The sequence below is a fragment of the Pristiophorus japonicus genome, chromosome 18 (genome assembly GCF_044704955.1).
Source record: "Pristiophorus japonicus isolate sPriJap1 chromosome 18, sPriJap1.hap1, whole genome shotgun sequence".
In the NCBI taxonomy this organism is placed as follows: domain Eukaryota; kingdom Metazoa; phylum Chordata; class Chondrichthyes; family Pristiophoridae; genus Pristiophorus; species Pristiophorus japonicus.
The window spans coordinates 84,889,286-84,910,063 of record NC_091994.1 but is presented as its reverse complement, the minus strand read 5'-3'; the positions used below and the strand labels follow the sequence as shown (position 1 = coordinate 84,910,063).

The 20,778-nt window shown below is 42.4% G+C and overlaps 1 protein-coding gene across 7 annotated transcripts in view; it reads right to left on the bottom strand.

The window, feature by feature from the left end:
• The window catches only part of vps13d (vacuolar protein sorting 13 homolog D), a 270,295-nt gene that overhangs the window by 203,353 nt on the left and 46,164 nt on the right, over positions 1–20,778 (bottom strand). For all 7 annotated transcript variants that reach the window (XM_070860204.1, XM_070860201.1, XM_070860202.1 and 4 more), the window contains exons 17-23: positions 19,465–19,597; positions 15,515–17,755; positions 14,281–14,438; positions 12,155–13,192; positions 10,755–10,845; positions 4,730–4,856; positions 2,956–3,136 (exon numbers count right to left, since the gene is read on the bottom strand). In XM_070860204.1, the coding sequence (XP_070716305.1) occupies positions 2,956–3,136; positions 4,730–4,856; positions 10,755–10,845; positions 12,155–13,192; positions 14,281–14,438; positions 15,515–17,755; positions 19,465–19,597 (3,969 nt within the window). The remainder of the gene's footprint in view (positions 1–2,955; positions 3,137–4,729; positions 4,857–10,754; positions 10,846–12,154; positions 13,193–14,280; positions 14,439–15,514; positions 17,756–19,464; positions 19,598–20,778) is intronic.

The window sequence follows — 20,778 nt, the reverse complement described above, 5'->3', positions numbered from 1 at the left end:
AGTGTGGATCAAATCACACATCACAGTACTCCATATCCTAATCATATAGAATTGCTGCTTCAGCAGGACAAGTGCTAAACTGCATCTGGTTTTCATTAGCCGTACTCTCAAAATTCTGCACAGAAGGGGAATTATCGGCAACATCACTGGAAAATTCCAGAGTGATGCCATCTGCGTGATATTTAGCCATTGACCGCAGAGGGGTTACTGCCAAACCTCGCATAGGCTCAGACACACAACCATTTGTGTCAATTTACACATAACAGCTGCCAAAGAAATGCCACAAGGTACCTTGTTGACATAGGCAAACTCCACCTTCAACCCACTGAGTAAGGACATTAAAAATAGAAAATGCTGGAAATAAGTAACAGATCTACCAGCAAGAGAAACGGCAGGTTAACTTTTTGAGTAGGGACCCTTCATCTGAATCTCTTTAGGGCTAACCAGGATGAAAAGGGAAGGGAAATGGGGGAAGAGTTCAGAGTTGTTATTACAAAGAGGCCCTTATTAATTAGAGTTGAGCTTACAAAGTATAGTCTCCTTAATTTTCAAAATATGCAGATAAAATTAATTGGTGAATTATGAATGTTAATTTTAAAGAATAAACCAAGCTTCCATTAAATTGACATTTAAAACATTATTGTGAATAGATGCTACCACTGTGTTCAGCATGTTAACAGGGCTGGAAAGACTGGCTCTGATACTGGAACCCCAACTTCACTCGCTGTTTCCAAGTGAAGTTCACCAATACTCACATAGTCTGCCAAGCTGTAGTGTAGTGCTCCCTCAAGAGACAAGGAGGAAAAATCTGGTAAAGCCAATTCCAAAACTACAGAAACACAGGCCATTAGACTGAGCAACATTAATGTGGCTGTAAAATCTGTGGCCCACTCCTGGGAGTTAAGGAGAAACAGAATATAAGAGGCAGGAATGAACAACTTAATAAAGGAGAAAAAGCAGAGAAAAATACAAATTTAAAAAAGCTCAAAACACATTGCGACTGATTCAAGGATCATTTCAATACTCTTCTCTCTATTGGCCTGTGTGCCCTTTGGCGCCTGTGGCCTATACTTTTCAATCAACCGGAACAACAATTGGAAAATCTAGGCCCAGGTCATTCTGCTTTCCTTCAACTTTTGCACAATGTCTATTCCTTTCTGATATCAGCTTCTGATAGAAGCTAAATAGAAACCAATACACCAGGAAGATAAAACACAAAGTTCAGTGGCAGGAAAGACATTTTGCAGTCCTGTCTTTCCTTGGACTGCCAGCTGTGGCTCAGTGGATAGCACTCGCCTCTGAGTCAGAAGGTTGTGGATTCAAGTCCCACTCCAGGGACTTGAGCACAAAATAAAAAATCTAGGCTGACACTCCATGCAGTGCTGAGGGAGCACTGCATGGTCAGAAGTGCCATCTTTCGGATGAGATGTTAAACCGAGGCCTCGTTTGCTCTCTCAAGTGGACGTAAAAGATCCCATGGCACTATTTCGAAGGAGAGCAGGGAAGTTATCCCTGGTGTCCTGGCCAATATTTATCCCTCAATCAACATAAAAAAAGATTATCTGGTCATTACCACATTGCTGTTTGTGGGAGCTTGCTTGGGCGCAAATTGGCTGCCGCGTTTCCCACATTACAACAGTGATTACACTCCAAAAGTACTTCATTGGCTGTAAAGCGCTTTGAGACGTTCGATGGCTGTAAAAGGTGTTATATAAATCTAAGTCTTTCTTTCTGTCATAGCAGAAAATGCTGCAACTACAAAGCAGGTCAGTCAGCATCTCTAAAGAGAAGAGACAAGTTATGACACTTCAGTTGTGTACCCATCAGAACTTAATTTTACTGTGTTGAAGTAGGAGAATCGCTCTCAAAGTACTTTGAGGAATCACAGACTACTAATTACTAATAGTAAAATGTAACTGATTTTATTCTCTCTCAATGGAATCTGACTCATACTTTAAAAAAAAATGCAAACTTAAAAATTGCGTTTCTTTCAAAGCAAAGTTTTGGAGTACAAAACTATAAAGGAAAAATTGGGAGTAAAAGAAAATAGTACGCTCGTCAAATAACTGCAAGGAGACCAATTCTTATTCTATCTTTGAACTTGACAGTGCGCTAAGTACTTACCACTTGCTTTCATTATCAATAATTTCACACATCCAGCAGTTCAATGCCACAGCGCATCAGACTATTAGCCTGTATGAAAACTCTACCATGTTACCTCATTGACCTCAGTTTCCCAGCTCCAGTCAGCTAAAACTAAAGAGATTGTCTGCCTGGGGTCGTTGACACACAGGATAACTAACCAACATACTAAATAGTCCTGTCAAGACTGCTGTATTGTCATATGGAGGTCTTCAAAGATTTTCACACCATCCAATGACTGTAGCAACATTGGAAGATAAACACAGAGCAGTATTTTTCTCAAAGGCACACCACTGTCAGCACTGTTTCAAGTCAATGGGACACGCAGACTTTTGAGGATAGCATAATTCTTCAAAGCTAAAAATCGAGAGAGAGAGATTTGAAGCAGCAACAAATTGCATGATGCACCATCAGCACCCAGTTTCCATGATACAGATACTCTGGCACGGTATGCTATTCCCCTTCTATAGAAGAGTGCATCCAGAAGCCTTAAAGAATGCGAAATTTAGTGACGGGTGGATAGCAGAATCTCTGAAGTACAAATAGGAGGATTCCAACTCTCTCACAAATGCTGTATTTGGTAAAGGCAGTGTGAAACTGAGCCATACAGGTGAGATGGTTCCAGGTCTGTGCGAAGTTAGCTGATCTCAACCAACACAGCTGCTGAGGTGCTACAACTGGCCTCAGTGCCCCTGAACTAGAGAAGGGAAAGTCAACCAGAGTTAGTAAAAAGGATTCTGGAATGGAAACCACACCAGATTTCTTGGTCCCTTATTGCTTAACATACAGTAGTTGGCAAGGTAAACATCTTACCGCCTGTCCCTCTATGGCTGCTCTCTGCCGTCCCAGTACATCCTGTAGCTGTGTGAAGTGCTGAATAAACGCCACCACCTCGGCCTGGAAGCGCTGGGTGTGTACATACTGCACTGATGCCATTTGAAGGCTCACTCTCATATCACAATCTCGCTTCAGCTTCGGGTCTGCTCTGCCGTACCTGGTTTTAGAAGAAAAAAAGAATGGCCTTATTCACCAACAACTTGCATTTATACAACACCTTTAATGTAGAAAAACATTCCATGGCATTTCTCAAAGGCATAAGTGGAAACCAAGCCAAAGTATTAGGAGGGGCCAAAAGCTTGGTCAATGAGGTGGGTTTTAAGGAGGATTTTAAAGGAGGAGGGAAGTCAGGGGATGGAAGTGGGGATGCACTAGAGGTCAGAGACAAAGGAATTAAGAGTTTGGGGAGGGACATTAATGCTGGTGGATGATAGAGAGACAGAGAGGGGTTGAGGACATTGAGGGATTTGAACACAAGGATGCGAATGTTAAAGTTGAGGTGTTTAGGACTGATAACCAATGTAGTACGGTGAGGACAGGGGTGATGGGTAATAGGTGAGCGGAACTTGTTACGGGACAGGATGAGGGCAACATTGTTTTGGATGAGCTGAAGTCTAAAGAGGGTAGAAGATGGGTGGTCAGCTAGGAGAGCCCTGGAATAATCGAGTTAGATAAGATATGGATGAGGGTTTCAGCTGCAGGTAGGATGAGGTACGGGCAGGGCATGCAATGTTATAGAGATGGAAGCAGACATCGAGACGGAAAGGAGAAAGGCCAAGATAGAAGATAAATAACCTTCAGAGCATGCAGCAATAAACAGAAAAATTTAATACTATTGAAGTTTTCAGAGATTTGTTAAAATTTCATCTATAATTGGACCAGCTTTAACAAAAAAAAAAATAACAGGATGATTATGGTTGAAGACTGTATCAATAACATTCATGCACGATGGTCTCAAAATGCATCCCAATTGGTGTCAAAGACAATTGGTGCTCCAACATGGTGTGTCACGTGGTCACAATTCCCTATATGCCTGTCATGGAGAGATATAAAGTAGAGATTGGGTACTTATTCATGAGAAAAGATGGCAAATCACTGCAGTCCTCTTTTAGGAGGCTTCCAGCAACCAATTGGATTAGCAGAGGTAGCCTGGTTTTGGGGTTGGGGGGAAAGAGCTGTTGCGCACACTCTCCGCTGATGTATAGGTGCACAAGGTGTGGATAACTGAGAGAGGAGCTTTTTTTTTCAAATGCAACGTGAGATCCTGTCCTAGCTGTACTCAACATATTTTACTTGAGGCAAAATAAACTTTTAAGATCAGTAGCAGTTTTTTTAATATATGATAAGTCAATCAGGATTTAATAGCAGCTGTATTTTGTCCCCTCGAGCATCCATGCTCATTACAATCCAACACCTGCAATCTTTCTTGTACATTTTCCTTTGCCTGCACAGTTCTGAAGTAGAATGGGGAAGATTTTCACCAATAGCAATCTCCCATGTAAACCATTATCTGCCTGGAATTTTTTCAACTTCCTGTGACACAAAGTAATAATTTAATGACTCAGTGCTGTTATTCTTTTATTTCGTAGCTTTGCCCTGCAAAATTGAGTGTGTCAAAAACCCAATTGGAGACTGTTTCGCACACCTCCATTTTATTTGCAAAGAACTCAGAAGAACATTTAAAGCCTTCTACAAATAAAGTAAAACTTAAAAAGTTAATAAAAGCACAGACACACACAAACACACATACTTGTAAACGTTGAACACGAGTGCCTCTTTGCCGCTAGTGGTGAAGCGTTCCCTGTACAGCTCTCCGTGAGGCGTCAGATCACTGAGAGAAAGGCTGCCAAGACTGCCTTGCAGAGCAAAGTCCCCATCTGCAAGATAAAAACGGAGGGTCACAATTAGCAAACTAGTGGCAAGCCCCGACAGGTTGACTGGTAAAACAATTCAAAATAGTAAGAAATTTGAACATCTTCACAAATTTACAAACAGAATGGGTGACTGGGCCTTGAGCACGATTACATTCCATGTTTCAACATCCTTTAATTTTCAAAATCAGTGATAGAGGGGCTATAAGAGGGTAGAGGGTACATTCCTCTCACTTCCCTCCCCAACTACCTACTGATGGATTCAGTACAATATTGTAGATGCTCCATTCTCTATCCTGGAACAGTGGACCTCCAGGTCAACTCAGTACCATTATGGGAAATGTTAATAATCTGTTACCTCTCTAGCATTTTGCTTTTGATTTGAAACCAAGCTCTCTCTATTTTCCCTCAGGATTGGTGGAAGCCATCACTGTGGGAAGAATGCCTTGTCTCCACTCAGTTCCACCCCACTGCAGTGAAGCAGTGACTGGAAACTCAATGGAATAGAGAGATTGAACTGGTGTCCCACCATTCTGTGGTGCAGTATATAGGCATTTCAACACAATTCCAAGTCAGTGATACATTATGGTCACTATATTATAAACACATCAGTCCTGTGGAAGCAGTCAATACTGAAACACTAATGCTGATTAAAGTGAAACGCAGTACATACACTTTGCTAGAGTAATTTCAATAAACTTGCTACAATCAATATCAAAATTTTAGGTTATTAGCCAGGCAACCATAAGAAAAGGCAACCATAGTGCTTTATCACATCCCAGAAACTTACAAAAATGGTTCACCAAATATTAATTACTTATTTGCACACAGCAAGATTCCACAAAGGACAATGAGATGAATGATCAATCTGTTTTTTGGTGATGTAGTGGAAGGAGGAAAGTTGGCCAGTATATTGAAAATACTCCCTGGTCTTTTTCAAACAGTGCCACAGGATCAATCTAAACAATCAGATAGCAGCTCAGTTTAATGTCTCTTCAGAGGGGCAATGATACTGTAATAAAGTGCCAACCTGGGTTATGTGCTCATCCTGACATGGTGCATGGATGCACTTTATGACTCAGAGGTGAGACTACTTCCATTGAACCAGGCTGACAATTCCAATGATACAATGAACTTTGAAGTGAACTATTGTTAGTTAGACTGCACACAGCAAGATCTCAAACAACAAGGGGCATGGCCGGTTACTCTGTTTTGGTGGTGTCAACTGAGAGGGGAATGCTGGTCAAGACACCGATTGGAGGCTGTAATATAGTAGCCTCCAATCACTAGTGGATAATCCTACTTGGCCATCATTACCATAGATGCCAGTGTCCAGATAATTCAGTTCACTATACATGACATCATTATGCAGCAACTTAGTGCAGTAGATGCAGCAAATGACTATGAGCCCTGACAACATCCCAAATATAGTGCTGAAGAAGAGAAGCCCAGTTATATCCCCCAACCTTCAATTACACCACCATTGCCGAATTTCCCACCAGCAGCTTGGGGGGCACTACTGCCAAAAGCCAAAGTGGACTAGCCATATCAGCACTGGGCTACAAGAGCAGGGCAGAGACTGAACACTCTGCAGCAAGTAGTTTGCCTCCTGATTCATCAAAACCTCTCTACCAATTACAAGGCTCAAGTCAGGAGTGTGATAGAGTACTTGCCACTGGCCTGCATGGGTACAGCTGCAACACTGTCCAGAACAGAGCAGTTTGCTTGACTGGTGCCTCTGTATCGCTGGTGCACTGGCTGTAAATCGACAGGATGTCCTACAACTACTTAGATAGCATTGCCCTACCTTGTGACTGCTACCACCGAGGTGGTCAAACACAGCAACGTGATGGGAATGCAATCATCTCCAAGTTCCCCTCCAAGTCACACACTATTCTAACTTGGACAGGTAACGGTGTTCCTTCATCTTCCCTGGGTCAGTATTCTGAAATTCATTACTTAAAACCATTGTGGGAGAACCCATCGCCAAATGAACTCCAGTGGTTTAAGGAGAAAGCTCACCAACCACCTCTCAAGGTTGGTGACTAAGAATGTGCGGGACGTCAACATCCAGAGAACACTTTTTTTCCCCAAATGTTGAGATGAGTTTAGTGTTAAGCCTTGCATATTGACCTGTTAGTAGCCTATTTGAGGAATCATTTCAACAATTGCTGCAATTTGCAATCCAGGTACACAAAGATTCAGCTGGAAATCTTAATCTCGGATAAACTGGTTGCTATTGTCGAGGTCTCTACAGTTAAACGTCCATTTAAAGAAGAAACACTTGATTTTTAGGTGCTTAATCATAACTGGATAAACTAATTGGCAGATTAACTTAAATACAAGAATAAAATTTCCAATAAAAATAAATTGATATAACTAACAATCTTATCTAACTGTTTCCATAAAACAACTGCATTTTTAGAGTAATTAATTGGTTGTAAAGCACTTTGGGACATTCTAAGGACATATGGTGCACGTTCTTTTTTTGTTCTTTAAATACATTTTCTCAATGGACATTGTAACGAAGTGGTTGGATGACACCTAGTGGTGGGATTCCACATTTTTTTTTAAATTGAGTATCTAATGTATACAGATATATGTCATTGTGAAGCCACCATGCATATAGGTTGCATGGTGCACCTTGAGAAGAATACAATGAGTAATTGGGTTTCTTGGCACAAATGTGCCTACACTGATAGCAGTATATGTTACAGGTGATTTTTTTTTTTTTAAGTCAGCAGAGTGGGGGAAACAGAGAGAATAGGCTAATAAATGGTTTGGTGGATGCAGGTCAGGATGATCATGTTGCAGGCATACTTACCCTCCTGGCGGTGGGATAGGACAGGTGTTGCTTGAACTTCCTGGAATGGGTGCAGAGACATCCTGTCATGTGTCAGTTCTGGTTGGAGGCCAAATGTCTTTCATTCTGATTTGGATATACGGCTGTTTCGGCCATATTTGTTGTGGGGAAGAATGCGCTCCACCACCGGGGTGGGGAGGGGGAGGATTGGGGTGACAGTGAAGGTGGAAAAATGCATCTTTTCACAAATTATTTTAAAAGCAGCACTTCTCTACAGGAGGCTGATGATTTACAATGCACAATTCATGTGCAGCTCAAAATCAACTAGTGTAATGATTGGAAACACATACACACAAAAAACACCCTTCTCCTTTAAATAATCATTGATGCTTGCAGAGAAAAAGATGGTCAGTCAGCCCATCACACATCTATGCTGGATCTTTGCTAGAGCAATCCAAAATTAATTTTATAGTTCTGCATTTACCCCCTGTTCTGTTCCCATAGCCCTGCATCTTTCTCTATTTCAAATATTTATCCAATTTTTCCTTAAAAGATACAATGGTCTCTGCCTGAACTACTCTCTGATAAAGCATTCCACGTTCCAACACGCTACATAAAAAAATCTTCTACTTCTCAGTGACAATCTTCAAGTGATGACTCCTCATCACTAACTCCTCAACCAGAGAAGATAGTCTTGCCTCATGCACTATCAAAATCCTTCAATAATTTAAATACTTTTGTTAAATCTCCTCTTAGCCTTTTTTGCCTAAAATACTCTCATTATCTCAAGACTCTCCTCACAACTACAGTGTCATACCCCTGATATCTTCATGGTGAAGCTACACTTTGCACTCTATGACTTTAATGTCCTGATGTGGGTATGGCGAGAAAGCAGGAATGGGGTACTGAATGGGGTACTGAAGTTGCATGTTCAGCCATGAACTCATTGAATGGCGGTGCAGGCTAGAAGGGCCGAATGGCCTACTCCTGCATCTATTTTCTATGTTTCTATGTTTCTAGAACGGGTCGGCCAAAATTGAACACAGCATTGTAACTATGGCTTAACCATTTCTTGTACTAATACCATAAACACTTTGTTCTTGCACTCCATCACTAAAAAACAGATTATTTGGTCATTATCACATCGTTGTTTGTGGGAGCTTGCTGTGTGCAAATTGGCTGCTGTGTTTCTTGCATTACAACAGTGATTACACTTCAAAAAGTACTTCATTGGTTTAAAGTGCTTTGAGACGTCCTGAGGTCATGAAAGGCACGATATAAATGTCTTTCTTTCTTTCCTATGCCCGAAGGACCCAAGGATTTATATATTTTCACCCTTGGGTTCGTCTGTTCCTCTATACCCTTCGCCTTCTTTCTACGGGTATTACGTTTATACTAACATTCCTTATTTTTTCTCACAAAATGTATTACTTCGTACTCCTCTACATTAAATTATATTTGCTGCTGAAACCTCTCTTTGGCCTTCTGAAGTCTTATACAATCCTCCCTGCTGTTCGCCAAATCCCTGCTTTAGTGTTGAGAGCAAATGTCAATATTATGCTCCCTACTCCTGTCCAAATCATCAACTCTTCTCCAATCTCAGCAACATCCTTTGTTTCCAACTTTTCAGCCCACTTTCCATTTATGCTCCTACATTTCCTCTTAGCATAGAATCTTACAGCACAGGAGGCTATTTGGCCTGTCATGACTGTGCCGGCTCTTTGAAAGAGTTGTCCAATTTAGTCCTACACCCCAGTTTTTCAACATAACTTTGAACATTAGTCCTCTTCAAATATATGTCCAATTGCCTTTTGAAAGTTACTATGGAATCTAATTCCACCACTCATTCAGGTAGTACACTCCAGATCTTAACAACCCTGTGTGAAAAAAATTCTAATTTCCCCTCTAGCTCTTTTGCTAATTATTCTAAATCTATGACCTCTGGTTATAAACCCACTTGCCAGAGGAAACAATTTCTCCCCACTTGCTATACTATCCCCACTCGGCTTATACGGTATGTCTGATTTCATTTAACCTTCTTTGAGATATCTTATGGAATGCCTTCTGAAAGTCTGAATGCCTACAACTTACATTATACTAGCTGGTCTATAGTTGCCAGTTTATCTTTCTCTCCCTTCCTGAATACTCGGTCTGTACAGAGCTAATTGACAAGGGACATTTTGTTGTTGCTGTTGTTCCATATTGAGTATTGGGATCTATAGTGGATATATTTACTCATCTGGTTAATCAGCTGGTGGATACGGTATGCAGACAGGTTGGTACTTTACATACACTCTGGCTCAAGCATGGTAGATCAGGGTCTGGCATTGTAGCCTATTAAATTTTTACAGTTATTAGAAATCTTTACACGCTTTTAAAAAAATTATTCATTCGGGGGATTTGGGTATCGCTGGCAAGGCCAGTATTTATTACCCACCCCTAACTGTCCTTGCGAAGGTGGTGGTGAGCCGTCTTCTTGAACTGCTGCAGTCCGTGTAGTGAAGGTACTCCCACAGTGCTGTTAGGAGGGAGTTCCACGATTTTGAACCAGCGATGTCGGATTTCATTTAACCTCCTTTGAGATATCTTATGGAATGCCTTCTGAAAGTCTGTATACTTTCAGTCAATTACATTCCCGTTAGCTATACAATCAGCGAAGGAAAAGCGATATATTTTAAAGTCAGGCTGGTGTGTCACTTGGAGCGGAACGTGGAAGTGGTTGTGCTCCCATGCACCTGCTGCTCTTGTCCTTCGAGGTAGTAGAGGTTGCAGGTTTGGGAGGTGTTGTTGAAGATACCTTGGCGAGTTGCTGCAGTGCCTCTTGTACCTCTGCAGCCAAGGTGTGCCGGTGGCAGAGGGAATGAATGTTTAAGGTGGTGGATAGGGTGCCAATCAAGCAGGCTGCTTTGTCCTAGATGATGTAAAGCTTCTCAAGTGCTGTTAGAGTTGCACTTATCCAGCCAAGCGCTTTTAATTAAACCTACAATAACTGACTGTACATGTCTAAGATGGTCTTCAAATGTATCACCCTACTCAATGCATGCAGGTTTGATCCAGAATTCATGTTTATATATTATACTTCTACAAGTATCAGGACTCACCTATCAGTGCAAGATGCGCTGCCAGTTTGGACACACTGGCTTTGGCAAGTTCATTTGTCTTCTTATTCAGCACCAGAGACAGCGAGTGAACCTGAGAGGGAAACAGTAATCAACAAATTCATACCAGTGCATAATTGCAGAGGTTTCCAAGCTTGGGGTCACATATGAACCCTAAATACATGTTTCATTAATTTGCTTATATATCATTTGCTTATGGCAACAGATCCTGGTTTCCTGATGTAGGAATTATCAAGGTAACAGTGCCAAGAACAGTCTTTCCAAACCTGCAGGCCCACCAAAATTAAGCAGGATAAAGGAGCAATTAAAAAAAAAAATAGAAGTACAAATAAAACTAAGCAAGCTTCAAGACACAAATTACCAGGACCTGAGACACTCCAGGTTGGATACCACTGATGTAGTGAATCAGCCAGAAGAAAAACCCCAAACAAATCACACTGAGTGAATGTAGAATTATACCTATGTGACTGGGAAAAACAGCAGCAACAAGGGCCATACAGCCACACACTGTCCTGACCTCAAAGTGAACAGCAGCAAAAACAACTCTACTGAATGAATCCAAGGAGAGCAGATCTGACTAATAGATTAAAATCCCTGGCATTCGTTTACCCACCAGGATATCTGCAAACTTTAAAAATATTTTCATAAATATTATGCAAGATGCAATGGCGCTGAATTTCTTTGTGGCTTCTGCCGCTGTATTTATGGGCAGGGTAAGACTTCTGACTGCTGCTGCTTTGCACCCGATCCTGTCCCACTTTCAGGGTTAAAGCCGTTTGCATCCATCGAGTTAGACGTCCGTGTCATTAACACCATAACTGAACTGCCAGCCTTAGGTCAGGTTGGAGGCGGTGAAGGAAGAGGGAGGACACTCAGAACGGGGCCCAGCCATAGCATTAATAGACTGATGAGAAGATACTGAAAAAGGTATCAGGCGATTTCGTATCACCATTGATTGCACAGGTATCCCTTGCGTCTAGTGCTGTTAAGGGTACAAATGCAGGAATTACGTTGTATACAATAATTCCTGTATTTGCATGTGCCTGCCCATTTGTGGGCAGGCGTATTATGCCCCTATCCAGAAATGCCAACAGGTAGATAAAGGGGTGGGGGACCTGGTGTATTGGCCCAAGTGCTCCCCCGGTCTGTCCCAAATATGGAATTATGTCAAAATTATAAATTTGGGTCAACATTCCTTTAATGTTTTACACAGGCTCTTCCTGTAGTCAAATGGTTCTAAAACTCAAACAAAGGCTTTTTTTTTTGCAAGAAACATTGCATATATATGTATTTAAATTAGACAACAGTCATAATTCCTCTCAATTAGTTTCAGTACAGTTCATGCAGATCTCAGCAAGAAAAGATTGACATGAATCCAATACCTTCAGATCCAACTTTGTGTTTACTGGCTCTTGGCCTGCCTCAGATGGAGAACCCGCTTCATCAGATCTTGTCTGATGCTGGAGTTCCTCCACAGGAGCTTTCAAGCCATGGTTGTTGGCCGTTGAGCCAATCCCAAAGAAATCCAAGATCATCACCCAGGTCTGCAGTGTAATCAACACATCTAAGCAGTTGAAATCCACATCCACATTCCTGTTGACCTTGCTGTAACGTGTGGAAAATTCCGGATGCTTTCTATCCACCAGGAAAACATTAATATGCACTAGTGAATCGTCAAAATTTGTTCTGGTATAGTACCCCTTAGAGCTTCTCAATGTTGGGGATGATGGAGGGGTCTGAGGGTACTCTGCGTCTTTGTCTTCCTTGTGCCTTCTTCGTGTGGAGGTCGGCCTCCGGTAAAACTGGAAGACATTTTGTGCCTCTTCCATGTGGGCTGGCAGGGATCGTGGCATCTCAGGATATTCTACGTTGGAGACAGATGGGCAAGACTGGGACAAATATTCCTTTGCCGTGAAACTGGAAGGTTTTGGTGCTCCTCTCGACACCATTAAATGCTTGTACTTGGAGTCTGGGTTCTTTTCCAACAAATCTTCCATCAGCAGCGACCGCAGAGCTATCTGAATAGACAGTGTATGAGGCTGGTCTTTACTGAACTCAACTTCGAAGTCTTGAAATATTAAACTAACCAAACCATGTGCTTCCAGAGTGAGATCCCCGCACAGCTGAACCTGCAGCTCAGAGATGCAGAAATTAGCTTGAATCTGGGTGAATGATTTTGACTCTGGAATCTGAAAGGAATCAACTGGAGTTGATGGATAGCTCACACGGCCGAAAAGTCCGCTCTCTTTCCACTCTCGTTGGAGATCAGAGAATTTCGGGCTTCTCAATGTTGAAGAAGCACTGTGAGGGTCTGGCGTGGCAGTGGTTGAGCTATGCGGGATTTTGCTGAGATCCTCACTGTATGTCAGGTTATCCAGCGTCTGTAGGACTTGCTCATAAACGTGTTTTGCTAACATTACCTGCACAACAAAGAAACAGTCACAGGTTAATACTTTTGTCCTAGGATCTGGTATAACACGCAGATGCATTGTGCCCAACTGGCCCATCCATTTTGAGAGTAGCAGGAGTTTCTGGTGAACGGTCACAATCTAACCCTACCTTCCTTTCTCCAGAGATGCTGCCCGACCTGTTGAATGTTTCCAGCATTTTCTGGTTTTATTTATGATGGTTTTTAGGGACTCTCACCTGTTGTCAGGGGTGACGGGGGGAAAAGAGTGTTGGTAACAGGCAGTTCTTCTGGTTAATCCCAGACGTAAGGGTGGGGGGGGGGGGGGGGGATGGGGGGGGGGGGGTCAGGTACCAAACCCCAACTTCTTCTGGCACAGAAAACAAAGGAACAAATGCTCACATGTTGGATGGTCAGTTGGTGAGTTCTGCTAAGAGGGAGGCAGTAAAGCCCAGGCAGTTGTCTTTTAAAAAGAAAGCTATCCTTAGCTTAGATAGCCAGCCAGATTCCAGAGGAAATACAGTTCAGGAAAAGGGGATTTTTTTTTAGGCCGTGAAAGGGTCAATGTGATGTACTTTAATTATTTTTTTTGTTCAAGAGGAAGGAATTGAAAGTGGTTGGATTAAGGTGGGAATTGATTATGAATTTAACTCCACGTACACTTGCTGTCTGTAATTTAAAGCAACTTAATGATTCTGTTCTTACCTCACTAGTTCTGTCAATGCCCCTATCAAAAGTTTGGGCAAGAGCACGTGAGTCGCATACAATATCCAATTCAAATTACATAGTGCTACTCTTGTTACAGCTCTGGGTTACATTATCACAGAAGGCACACTACTCCCGATTGCAAGCCGCAACAACCATTTAAAGAAATGACGAGTGACATTGAACCCAAGAGAATATCAGACGACGCCCCAAAAATTTTAGCGGGGCTCAAAAAGTAGTGATAGAATCCCATTGTGCCGTGAGTGGTGCCTCTAAGTACACAGGAACGTGAGCAGGACATTTGATGTAATCTTGCATTTGAGGCCGACTCCATTCAATTCAGAAAACTATTCACAAATAAAACCTGCAGACAATGGCATGATCTTGCTCCTTTACCTTAACAGGATTGACGAACTTTCCCTCGATCTTCATTTTACTGGTGGTCTCAAAGGAATCTGGCGAGTTTACCACCGGGAAAGACAGTCCTGGATCTGGGTCAACTGGGATTTTCTCCAAGACAAACTGGATTGTGGTGTCATTCAAGATATGAAAGGCTGGAAACAGTAATAAAGAATATGACGGTAGTACAAGTTTGCCAAGTGATACAAGGAGCTAGAAATTCCGTAACGGCCCATTTGGGGCGCTAACTTTTGAAATCTAAAAAGTAGCAAGAGCAGGGCGGTAGCAGCAGAGCGCTGAAACATCTGGAGTACAATGCTACCGGCATTAGAGGTTGTTTCCCTTGCTTAAAGGGAAGGGCCAATGATGGTGCGAAACCTACCTCTCGGCATTTCTCCGTTGCAAGGCGACTTGCACGACTGCCAATACAGCTTCAAACACTCAAAGTGGAGGCTTGGACATCTTGCAGCAATGAAACATTTAAAACTTTCAGCAGGCGCCAGACTGTTGCAAAGAATAAAGTTTGGCCTACCTAAAAACCATTCCCTTTAATTAGCGCTCCCCAAGCGGCCAGCCGAGGTGACAACGCCTCCTCTTCCTGCCGTTGTTAACGCCTGGTGATACAGCAGGGGGTGAGCAATTTCACATACGGGGCGGTGCGCACTTTATGAGGTCATGATCTATGAGGCGCTAGAGGCCCAGGTGGTAAGAGTTAGCGCCAACCAGCACTGAAGTTCGCCGGCGTCGCTGAATTTCCCGCGCCTGGTCGTTAACCTCTTAGTGCCTCCCACCAGGCGCTAATGGGAGGCGCTAAGCAGCCGAGTTGCTCCATGGTCTTTAACTAAAGCTAGTTGTGCTTCAGCAATGATTGGCATCAAATAATTACTTAAATGCTCTTTTGTTAAAGAAAAAAAAATCACAATTTTCTCCCTACAGTTCCACGGGTGTCAGATGTTCTGTAGTACCTAGACTAAATGGTCATCCTTCACGTGATCACAAACAGTGATCGTTAGGCTATTAGATCATGGAAAGGATCACAGCCAAGTCTGCTCCCGCCCTCACCCAATATTCACACACAGCACAAACCAAGGGTTGAACCTGGAACCTTCTTGGTCTGCAAGGTTCATATCCACAGTGGGCAGTGCCCTGCTCAACTGAGCCATAAGGAACCTGTGACGTCACTCAGGATAGACTTGTACAAAACAAAAATGGTTGTGTACTCTGAACTGACCTTGACCCTTGTGCACGGAGTCGAAGAAATCTTGCCGTGTGAAATGCATTTCTTCCTGGCTGGAGGCACTGGCAGCACCAGAACCCGGCCGAGGGGATTCACTGGTATCTGCCCTGGAGCCTCGCGTGTTATTTAGGGAGTACAGTTTAATGTCTTTAATTTCCACCTGTAGCCGATCTCTCCCAAAATCATCCTCACCAGTCACAAAGTTTTGGATGGAAGTCCGGCCCAAGTGGCCCACCAACAGCTCGGAGCTTCCAGGTTTCCGTGGGATTGCGACCACTGGCGACTCAATGTTGATATTCAAAATCAATTTTACTGCAGTTTGCTGAGGAGATTCCATCCCAACGTCCACATCATCTTCGAGCTCAAAACCAAACGTGTCCCGCGGCTTCCGCGGTTGTTCGAAAAGCAAGACCAGCTCGCTGTATTCTGCTGTTTTGTTCACTAGAACGGTGGAGACTTTGGAAGCTGCACTCTTCAGCATGTTTTGGAAGTTATCTTCGAGTTCATCCATGGATAAGGTGAGTTCCTTAAGGAATTTGGGTGAATGGTTATAATGTAAAGATGCCATGTGCAGACTCAACAAAAACTCTTCCTTTGACTGTTCGATAAACTTAAAGCTCAGCGCTTCACTATGGTTCATCTCGTTTTCAGACCTCATGAAGACCGACCGAAAGAAACCAAAGTCACTTACTGCTTCATATGCTTCTGTATTTCCAATGCTTACCACAAAATGGTTCTTTACCTCATCTTGCGTCAGATCCACTAGCTGAAGGCAGCCGAGAGATCCATTCATTTCAAACCGGCTGCCCATGGAAACATTTACCTTTGTGCCATTGATACTAGCTGTAGCAATTTTTCTCCCCAATTTCTCCCCACTTGCTAGCCCAACAGTCCGGAGTAGCAGCACATTGAGACGATGGATTTCTACTGCCACCTGTGTATTCTGATCATAGGTAGACTGAATAGAATCTCGGTCCTCAAAATTCATCGCTGGATCTATAAATGAAGGCTGTGGACTTGTGTCCTCTTTGCCCTTTGGAAAGGACTTTTGTAGAAAGCCAATGAGTTCTACCATGGTTTCTGGGTTAAGGATAATGTCCAAGTTATTGACTTGCAATGACATGACCTGTAAGGAGCTGTCCAAGTTCATAGAAGGGCAGTCTGAGCTCACAAATTGATATTCCAGTTTAATCAGGACATCCTGGTCCTGAGCAGGTGAGGATGCAGGCACTTGCTCCCCCATTGCTGAAGAGTTGTCCAATGTGATTTTATTCTTATCCAGTGAGGTATCATTATTGACCATTGTAGTGACTAAGGGGTGAGGAGAAACGGGAGATTGTGCTCCACTATCTCGAAGTCTGCCCGTGGGAACATCGAAACTTAAGTTTTTGTGTGAAGCCATCAGCAAGTCAAAGTCAGACCCATAAGTCTGGACAGTATCCACCAGCAGCAACCCATGTACAGTCAGTGTCACTTCACTGTCATAGGGCCTCTTCACAAAGTTGGAATTGATGCCAAAAACCTTGAGTACAGAGATGTATCGTCCACAACTCTCAACCCCCAGCTGCATGTAATTAATTTTGAACTCTGCTAGAAGTAACTTGGACTCGACCAGTACCTCACGGGTATGCTGCTCAAGTGACATCACACTCTGTGTCAGGCTCATCTTTGAATCCAGGAGCTTCCCCCGGCTATCCATTTTGTTGAAGATTTTTTCTCGTCGCAGAGACTGCTGCTCACCTGATTTCTGCTGTACCTCGGAAGCAGTCACCCTCGACAAAAAATTGCGCAATGCCATGATCTTATCCTCATTTAGGTGTATTTTCAGCTCAGGCAAGGTCCCAGAAAGCATGGCACCAGGACGATTTGGGTCAGAGGTGTACATTAACCGCCGTTCCAGTTGTAATAGCACATTAAATTTCTCAACAACATGCGTTGGCCCAACCTCACTGTCCTGAGCATGCTTCCAGTTGTCCATTACTCGCCCTACCATGATCTGCATGTCCATGAAGGACAGCGAGTATTTCTCGTAAAGCTTATTGTTGATAAAATGTTGCTGCAGTTGCTCCTCAGTAAATCCTAAACTCAGAATTTCAGGGGTCTTTGTTCCAGGATCAGAGTCGGGCTCTGGAGGAGGGGTGTTGGGTGGCGTGGCCAGTGGAGTCTTATATTCATCATCACTGAACTCTTCTTCTTGGACTGAAAACCCTACATTGGCTCTGCCTTTGGGCTCATCTGTAAATACAAAGAATGAAGTTAAGGTTAGCATTGAAAGTTGATGGTAGTTTTCATGATAGTGAATTACCATTTGTTGTAGAATCACATGTTGAGGTTCATTTTTTGTTCTCTGCTATAATTGACATTATTAAAACATTACTAATCTGTTGTCTGGACAATCTGCTTTGCCTCTAATTCTGGAAGATCTAAGGACCTATCACACACTGTGCTGCAGAGTAGTGTCTGTGGATTCAACCATAGATTTCCCCCATTGGGTATGTATATATAAAATTCTGACGGGACTGGACAGGTTAGATGCAGGAAGAATGTTCCCGATGTTGGGGAAGTCTAGAACCCGAGGACACAGTCTAAGGATAAGGGGTAAGCCATTTAGGACCGAGATGAGGAGAAACTTCTTCACTCAGAGAGTTGTTAACCTGTGGAAATCCCTACCGCAGAGAGTTGTTGATGCCAGTTCATTGGATATATTCAAGAGGGAGTTAGATATGGTCCTTACGGCTAAAGGAATCAAGGGGCATGGACAGAAAGCAGGAAAGAATACTGAGGCGAATGATCAGCCATGATCTTATTGAATGGTGGTGCAGGCTCGAATGGCCGAATGGCACACTCCTGCACCTATTTTCTATGTTTCTATGTGTCTGATCTCAGCTATTCTAACTTTGGTTGCCCTTCTGGCTCAATTGATAAATGTCCTTCTCACCGTGAACAGATTAAGAGAGCAGGAAGGTCCCAAATTCAATTCCCATTGTATGTTGAGTTAGCCAATTTCAGTTTGGATAGGAGCAAGAGTCAAAATAATCAGTTGGGGCAGGGGTGCACATGGAGGGAGGAAGTTAATCAACCAGAGTCCCGGTTCTTGATTAGGTTCAGACGTGAAGCCACTATCTGGGCTCGCTCATGAAGAATGGCCACTTTGGGTGAGGTACCAAAGGGCAGCCAACACCCACAGAAATAAACCCAGAATGAGTAAGCACTGTTAAGAGAGAACAATTGAGGGGAGAGGATAAGCAAAACAAAAGCTAGCCTGTCCTGGGTAAGGCTAGGTACAGGTATAACAATAATAATAATTAAGATATCCAAGCAACACTAAGGGAAGCTTAGAAGCAGGTCTTCGGCCCATTCTTTAGGCCATGGGTAACACTTTATAGAAAAACTCTAACTGCAGGGAGAAAGAAAATTTCCCAACAAAAAAAATTAGATATAAAAAAATAACATTTATTGATCTCTTCCAAACAGTGCCACAACTGCAAATTTGAAATTTACACCGTTTAAAGCGATGGTTAAAAGAAAATCGTGATTGCTGAAAAACCATAAATAAAAGCTGAAAATGCTGCAAATGTACAGCCACAACAGATAAGCATCTCAAAGAAAGACAGGTTATCGTTTCAGGTGCAACCTTCAATGGAGCAACTCTGACAAAAGTTCACCCATCTTGTTCTTTCAGATAGTGACCAAAATTTATTGTTGCTAAATCCACCAGTCTTTGCACTTATGTTAAATTGACACTGGTGTGCTTACACAGACTTAATGGAGACATGGCTGTAATATGGAAACAGATGCAGTGGTCTAGTGTAGAACTGAACAACCAAAGTAACCTGTTAATTCAGCATTTGTACACAATGTCATTATGGACTTCAAATTATTCTTATAAGGACCATTCTTATTAGATACTGTGGTTCACGATCTCTTGACTGAAGAGAAATTACCTCCGAAATTCGTCAGCAGAATTCGGCCCAGATCGACAACTACCAGCACAGAATCTGGGGATTTGAAATCATCTGGAAAAATCACCTGAGGAGCCGAGATATCTAATTTCATCATCCAGCGTTTGTCATTTTCCTACCGAAAGAAAAAATTAATTTGGCATTTTAAGTTCTTTAGATACCTCCCATTTCCCGCTGCTGAAACCTTACTGACAGTATCAATAATGATGGAAATTTCAAGCGGATTAATAATTTAATATCCAATTCTTTGTATGCTCTTCCGAAGTATATTTGCGGCTGTCAATCCCCCGATTGTCCAGGAGTCTCCCAGATTGGGCCCTGCTGCAGACAACCCGGGAGAAAAGTACTTTGTATTCGTGGTTTGCGCCGATCCACTTTCACTTCTCGTGGGTCAGAGGCTGGCTGAAATGCAGCCAGCGAGCCCACAGTAATATTTAATTCAATCTATCGATTCCTTGCACCAAATGAGATTCTTCCTGGCCCGATCGTATAGGATCAGTTCAGTGATTATGGGCTCTAATGGTGGCTGTCTCTACACAGAATGAACTGCCTACTAGAATATGTCCTATCCACTTTAGTGGAAACCGGAGTGCAGCCACAGAAGGGGCCCTTTAGTATGGACTAAAATGCAATATTACACAGGTAATTTGTTATAATTATGGTAGATAAAGCGTTTTTTTCTTTCTCCATATTTAATCATTATCTCAGACTTTACACTACACAAGTATGCATCTACAGTGAATTTAGCATGTTGTTGTTCTTCAGTCAACAGCCACTCTGTTCGCAGAGATACACAAGTATGCATCTAGTGAATTTAGCCTGTTGTTGTTCTTCAGTCAACAGCCACTCTGTTCGCAGAGAATAAGCAATCAGTTAAAACTTTGCATATCATAGGAAAATGTTGCATTTCAAGAACGAGAGCATTTATATTTATTCTTTGAAAAAAGGTAAATGTTTTTTCTTCAATGGGCAAATTAGCTGGCATTTAGAAAAGATCAGACTGTTTTAGGTGCTGTGATATCTGAATGATAAAGCTGGCCATCATTTCCCTGAAATGTCTTCTTATGCCAGTGACTGACTACATGAGGTCGATGTGGGAGAGAAAACCCCTGAAATCTTTGAAAATGTTATTTTGTTGAGATTTTATTAGCAATTTAACAGAATGTTTTCCATTTTTAGAAATTAGGAATTAATCTTGCCATTTTTATATTACTTTAACAACAAATATAAATGCTAATTTCAGTTTTTGCTGAGAAAGTTTGAGTTAGACTATAGGATTTTTTCAACCTTACCACG